Source organism: Amblyomma mixtum, chromosome 1 (assembly GCF_055824585.1).
Source record: "Amblyomma mixtum isolate Tamu chromosome 1, ASM5582458v1, whole genome shotgun sequence".
Lineage (NCBI taxonomy): Eukaryota > Metazoa > Arthropoda > Arachnida > Ixodida > Ixodidae > Amblyomma > Amblyomma mixtum.
The window spans coordinates 99,815,891-99,822,674 of record NC_143012.1 but is presented as its reverse complement, the minus strand read 5'-3'; the positions used below and the strand labels follow the sequence as shown (position 1 = coordinate 99,822,674).

General features: G+C 48.2%; 2 protein-coding genes across 2 annotated transcripts; both read right to left on the bottom strand.

The window, feature by feature from the left end:
* Positions 1-1,273: 1,273 nt before the first annotated feature.
* Positions 1,274-2,503, bottom strand: LOC149367330 (uncharacterized). The gene has a single exon (XM_089567115.1). It carries the CDS (start codon positions 2,459-2,461, stop codon positions 1,274-1,276), a length of 1,188 nt encoding a protein of 395 aa, XP_089423241.1. The 5' UTR covers positions 2,462-2,503.
* A 550-nt stretch (positions 2,504-3,053) lies between these two features.
* On the bottom strand, positions 3,054-5,873 carry LOC149367329 (uncharacterized). The gene is made up of 4 exons (XM_089573641.1): positions 5,535-5,873; positions 4,985-5,108; positions 4,309-4,378; positions 3,054-3,882 (listed from the first exon to the last, which is right to left on the bottom strand). The coding sequence occupies exons 1-4, from the start codon at positions 5,871-5,873 to the stop codon at positions 3,054-3,056; spliced, it is 1,362 nt and encodes a 453-aa protein (XP_089429767.1).
* Between the last annotated feature and the right edge of the window lie 911 nt (positions 5,874-6,784).

The following is a 6,784-nucleotide window of genomic DNA, read 5'->3' as shown; positions in this document are numbered from 1 at the left end:
TTGTGTTTCGGTTTCATTAGTAAAGACGGATGAGAACGCTGCGTTGAATAAAGTAGCGCACTCAGAGTATAGCCGCGCCTGATTCATCTTTGAGGGTAATCGCGTGTTCATGATGAGGGTTAACGGCTTGCCAGAACTTCCTGGGGTTATCGCTGAGCATATTAGGAAGGTCTTGATGAAAAAAGTTGTGCTTGGCGTCATGGATAGCAGTTTGATACGATTTTTCCGCAGCGCGGTACTTCGCCCATGCGCTTTGCGTTCCATGGGCTCTTGCTAAGCGGAACAGGCGCTTCTTTTTATTTTCCAACCTTTTAAGACTTTTAGTAAACCATGGTTTGTGTGGATTAGCGTGGAAAGTTATTTGCGGAATGAATGCATTGACTAGGGCATCAAGTTTATTCTTAAATGCTAGCCAGTTCTCATGAATACTTCGTGAATGAAAACTTGAGGAAGAACTTACGAAAAACGCTGTCAGTTCGGCATTCATTATATCATAATTACGTTTGTTGTAAAGGCGAATTGTTTTATTGTATTTTGGGCGCCTAATTGCTTTAAGGTCGATGTTGACATGCATAGTTTTGTGGTCACTAATCTCAGGGAGGTACGTAATGGGCTGAACGCTATCTGGGCAATTAGTCAGTAATAGGTCTAAAATGTTCGCACAGTTTTGTGTTACGCGCGTAGGTTTGGATATTACTTGAGTAAGGTTAAAATTGTAGCAGAAATCTAGAAATTCCCTTGCTTCGCCATTATTAGTTGGCGGTGCGGGCTGGTGGTGCCAATCAATAGTAGGAAAATTAAAGTCGCCAAAGAGGAAGATGTGTGCGTTAGGGTGCTTCGTGATAAGTTTACTTACGGAATTATTAAGCTGACAAGAAAAATCACGAGAGTTATGTGGAGCCCTATAACAGACACCGAGTAAAATCGTGTGGGGTACAGCGTGGCAGTGGAGCCATAAGATTTCCAGATCGGACGAGTCGTCAATTATCGACATTGATAACTGCTGGCTCACCGCTATCAGTACACCCCCTCCTCGTGAGTCCTGGCGGTCTTTCCGAAAGACTTGGAAGTCTGGCAAGTCAGTTAGTGCTTCGCTATCTGTGATGGCACCGTTCAACCAGGTTTCGGTTAGTATCAGTAGATTGCTGCTAGATGACAAGACAATATTGGAAATAAGTTCGCGCTTGGAAAGGAAGCTACGTATGTTGGTGAACACAGCGGACAGGGGAACATTTTTGGGGCGGGTTTTTAGTTGTTTGCGAAGAGATGATTGCTAATCTGATTGCGGTGTAGCGATTGTTATTTCTTTCACAGTTTGCGAGATCTCATCAAAAACGTAGCGCCTGGGACCAATATGCAAGGTTTTGTAGCGTAGGGCAAATTTGTCGGAATTAGCTTTAGCAAAGGTGACTAGCTGCTTGCGGACGCTACGAACTCTGTCTGAGATGTCTTCGCCGACACTGAATTTCGTTCCTTTAAATTTGCGGCCGTTAGACAGTATTGTGTCTTTGATTTTGTATGAAATAAATTTGACTATTATTGGTCGAGAGCGGTTGGGTTCATGGCGGCCGAGTCGGTGGGCACGTTCTACTTCCTCAGGATGAATGGTTAAGCTCAAGTGTTGAGCGCAGTGACGAATGACCTCTCCCTCAGAGTCCGCAAACGTTTCGGAGGGGTTAGAATCGGGAATTCCATAAAATATGAGGTTGTTACGGCGGGATCTATTTTCACTATCGTCAACGCGGGCCTCGAGGGTTTCAATCTGACAAGATAGCCGAGTATTTTCAGATTTCATAATTTCTAACTCGGATTTTATGGCTGTCATGGCTTCCAAATGTGTCTCAAGATCGGTCATGCGCTTACTTAAACCAGCTATAGCACCGTCAGTGGATATAAGCTGGTTTTTAAGACCTTGCACATCGGAGATTAGTTGAGTTTGACCGGCGGATAAGTTTTTTAGTTCTGCGAATAAAGCCTCGAAATTGTTAGGTCCTGGGTTAGTTTCAATATCGCCTGCCAAGATCAGCAAGCAGCGAACAACAAGAGCACATTCAAGCACAAGAAAAATGCAGCATTGCGGGTTCGGTAGCTGCACTAAGAAATAATTGCTACTTTTCTTAGCATACAAGCAATGCGGATAACTAACCTGCATGATGTAGACAAACGGATTAGTGGTGTGCACGCTTGCACAGCCACCGAGCCCACAAAGCGGTGAAGGCGGTCGATCGTCGCGTATATTTCCTGTGGCTGATGTTGCTGGTGATGAGCCTTTCCAGGATGGGCCGGGGAAATGGTATCCAGGGGGAGGCGCTGCCGGGCATGATGAAGTGATGACGTCGGGTTGGGGCCATGCGAAGATGCGATCGTCACTGCAGTAAACTGCAGTGGATGACGTGCTTGCTGGGGGAAGGGCCAACAACGCCGGAAGCAGGGCATTAGCGACGAAGGCGAACACCTGCATGATGTAGACAAACGGATTAGTGGTGTGCACGCTTGCACAGCCACCGAGCTTTTGGAAGCATTCCACATTAGAAAGAAGGGATTAGACTGTGTAAGTGATACTTCGGTCCGCCTTTTCAAGACTGAGATATCATAGCTTGAACGGTTTTGTTGATGCCTTGTGGTACGGGCTTTTTGCGCATGTCTTAAATTTTCGATATATTTGCTGGATTTGCATTAAATAAACACTGGTGAAGTTAGCGCATGTTCTGTGTGTCTTTCTTGTGTGCGTCTTCCTGTGGCGCTATTACCATCTCTGTCTCAAACCATTTGCAGAGCAACTGGGCAAGCGAATAAATTTTGAAGGAGGTTGGCATTAGAGGCAGGAAAGATAAGACATGGAGGATCGCGATGGAATTTTCGCAAATAAAACCGAGCAGGTATGAGAAGTGTGTTAACTTGTGTTTGTCGAAGGATGTTGTGGACACGACGAAGCATGATGCATGAATGACGCTTTATTCAAGAAGGCGAGCGGTTATATAGGCAAGCGATTAGATAACAGAAATGGGGGCGGCTTCTGTTCGGCTAGGCGCGTGTGCATGACTTGCACTACGTCACATCTCCCCTCTCTTTTTTTTATCGTCGAAACAAGCAGAGTTTCCGAACTCAGGCGCCGGGTATCTTCGTGGTGGTTGCCGCTTCCGTTCACTCCTGCGGAGTTGTGTAGATTCGGATGTCCCTGTAGTGTCTTGGGCTCGCACAGCTGGCAGCGGCGCGGGTGTCTCGTGGTCTGGAGACGAGGGAGGAGGAGCCGGATTGAGGTGTTCTCTTGTGCGCTGAAACTGATGACCCTCTTCCGTTTTGATGATGTAGGCACTAGGAGTCTTAGCCCGTTGTACGACCGTGACAGGGGACCATGATCTTGAGGGCACGTTGTACATAGTTGCGGTCGAGCCATTGCGAAGCTCTGGAAGAGGCCGTGTACCTCTGTTGTAGAAGCAGCGTTGCTTGCTTCTGATGTCTTCTAGACTTCGTCGCACGGTCTTGGGTGGCACTGTTTGTGGCTGTAGGTGGCTGGTTGGTACAGGAAGCAGCGTTCTTGTCTGTCGGCCCATGAGCCTCTGCACAGGGGACTTCAGAGAAGAGTCCCGAGGTGAATTTCGGCACTCATGCAATGCGGCACAAAATTCAGTGCTGCCGAAACGGAACCGCCTTAACAGCTTCTTAGCTTCCTGTACTGCTCTTTCTGCCATTCCATTCGAGCGGGGATAGTACGGACTAGACCGGACGTGTTGCAGGCCAATCTTATCGGCGTAATCCTTGAACTGTTGGCTACTGAAGGGTGGTCCGTTGTCTGTGCAAAGTCGCCTTGGGAAGCCATGTGTTGCGAAGACGTCATTGCATGCTGCAATAACCTTGTTAGCTGACGGCGCTTGCACAAGCCTGATTTCAAAAAAGAAAGAGTAGAAGTCAACAACAATTAAGTACTCGGCACCGTCGTGATGACAGATATCAGCTCCTACTGACTCCCAGGGCAGAGTTGGTATCTTGTGACTTAACAGCGGTAGTCGCGCATTTCATGATTTGTACTTTTGGCATGTTTGACAGCGTTGAGCTACTTTCTCAATATCGCTGTTTATACTTGGCCAGAAGACAACGGTTCGGGCGCGTGCCTTCATTTTTTCTGCTCCTGTGTGCGCAGCATGAAAAAAAGCCAGTACCTCACTGCGCAGTCTGGCAGGAATGATAAGACGATTGCTCCGGAACACAAGGCCGGACTCAGTATGTTGCTCGTCGCGGAAGCTCCAGTAGCTGCGTAGCTCGGGAGTGACGGCAGCCTTGTCAATGGGCCACGCTGTGCTTGCATACTGGCGAAGTTTCACCATGCTTGGGTCACGGTCCGTCTCCCGCAGAACTTGCTCCAGGCGCCTGTCTGAAGCTTGAAGACAAGCGATAGTGTTAACGTGGAAATGCGTGCACTGTTCTACGAGCTGTGCTTTATTAGGAAAACGAGATAACGCGTCAGCGATGAACAGTTGTTTTCCCAGAGTGTACTTGACATTTATATGGTATTTTTGTAGGTTTAGACGCATACGCTGCAGGCGAAGAGGGCACTGGCATAATGGCTTCTTGAAAATAATTTCGAGCGGCTAGTGATCAGATTCCACAATGACTTCTGGCTGTCCAAAAATGTAGTCTTTGAATTTTTGACAGCCGTGGACGATTGCTAGCATCTCTTTCTCTATCTGCGCGTACATTTGCTGCGCTTCTGTCAGCGAGCGAGATGAGTAAGGTAAGGGGTGTCCATCCTGCATTATCACAGCGCCGATTCCCTGTTGGCTGGCGTCTACAGGTAGGGTGTTTGGTTTGCCCTTCTGGTAATATGCCAATATGGGAGCCGTTGCTAGTGCTTCGCGCAGTGCTTCAAAGCTCTTTTGATGTCTGCCTTCCCAAACCCAGGCGGCATTCTTTTTCAAAAGTTCTCGGAGCGATGCTGTGAGCGTTGACATATTAGGAATGAAGCGGGAAAGGAAGTTCACCATACCCAAGAATATCTGTAGCTCTTTCCGGTTGCAAGGAGCCTGCAGGTGGAAAATATCTTCCAGTCTCCCTGGATCCAGGCTCAACCCGTCGCGCGTCAACACGTGGCCTAGGTACTTGACGGATTCCTGCAAGAAATTACACTTCTTTTTGTTCAGTTTCAAGTTGTGCTCTTGACATCTTGTCAGCACATTGACAAGATTTGCTTCATGTTCTCCTTTAGTTCGACCCCAGACTAGAATGTCGTCCATTACGACTGCTGTGCCAGTGAGACCTTCTAGTACTTTGTGCATGGCGCGTTGAAATATTTCCGGAGCCTAAGAAATGCAGAAAGGCATACGTAGGAACCTGTAACGACCGTACGGAGTGCTCATTGTGCAAATTTTGGAGCTTTCCTCATCCAGTTTTATCCGCCAAAAACTCGTAGCGGCATCCAAAGTCGAAAAGTATTGTGCTCCACACAGAGACGGTGCAATGTCTTCTAGCGTTGGCATAAGGTAATGTTCCCTCAGCAGCGCTTTGTTCAAATCAGATGGATCGAGACATATGCGTACCTTGTCGTTCTTTATGACGGTAACCATGTGGCTAGACCACTCGGTTGGCTCGGTCACCTTGGAAACTACTCCGTCTGCTTCCATGCGGTCCAGTTCCGCCTTTACTCTGTTCTCGACTGCGAACAGAATCCGGCGTGCTGCTTTGACCACTCCTTGGGAACCTTGCTTGAGCTTCAGGTGGTAGACGACACCCTTGAGCTCGCCTAATCCGGAGAAGACGTCTTCATACGGCTTGACTATGTCGTTCAGCTCTTGGTGCTCCAGTGGAGCAATTCGGCGAATCAAGCCCAGCTTCTCGGCAACTAAGCCGCTAAGAGTCACGGGTATGTCGTCTTCCATTACGAAGAATGTCGTTTCAAATGTTCCCTCGGGTCCGGTCACTAACAGAACATAACAGAAACATAACAGATAACAGAAATGGGGGCGGCTTCTGTCCGGCTAGGCGCGTGTGCATGACTTGCACTACGTCACAGATGTGAGGATTAGAATCTGGGTAGAGTTTACGGTCGAGGCAGGGAGCGCTGTAGCACTTTTTGATGGTGGCATAAAGGACTGTCTGGACCCGCTTCTGAGGGTCTTAGCCAGGGGATCAACAATGCCCGGATAAGAGGATCACGGCTGAGCTGGTAGCCAGCTCATCGCCGTCAGTCCCCGAGTGTCCAGGTATCCATCGGAGGAAGACATGGCAAGGCTGCAACGACGCAAGTGCGTCCTCGTGTTCCCTGGACAGATGCGGGTGGAGTGACAGCCACTGCCTTCCTTTATATTGCGCGCTTATGTCGCACTAAAATCTGTCCTTAGTTGAGCGGTCTATCCTTTTCTTTCTTCGTATTCGCTTCGGGCACCTTCATTCACGCCGCTTTACTCTTTTCAGATTGGACCAAGTGGCCCAACAATGAGTTCTACTTGAATATCCATCTACGATGCACACATTGCTTCTTTGTCTTATAGAATAATATTGCCACATGGTAGTGACGGCCGTTAGAAAGACAGCGAAAAGAAACTTTTTAGTGGGCGGACCTGCATCCACAAAGAACTCAAGGATTTGGCGGTGGCGTAGCGACAAGCTTGCTCGGCAGTCGTCGAACACAATGCCCGTCACTCTAGGCCATGCACATTTTAAAGTTGACAGCGAACTTTCGAGTTACAGCGTGCAAATCTTGCAAAACAGCCTGAAACAACGTAGAATCACCTCCGCCTGTGCGCGATATCACCCGAGAAAAATCTAGTCGCGTCTTTCATCACACAAA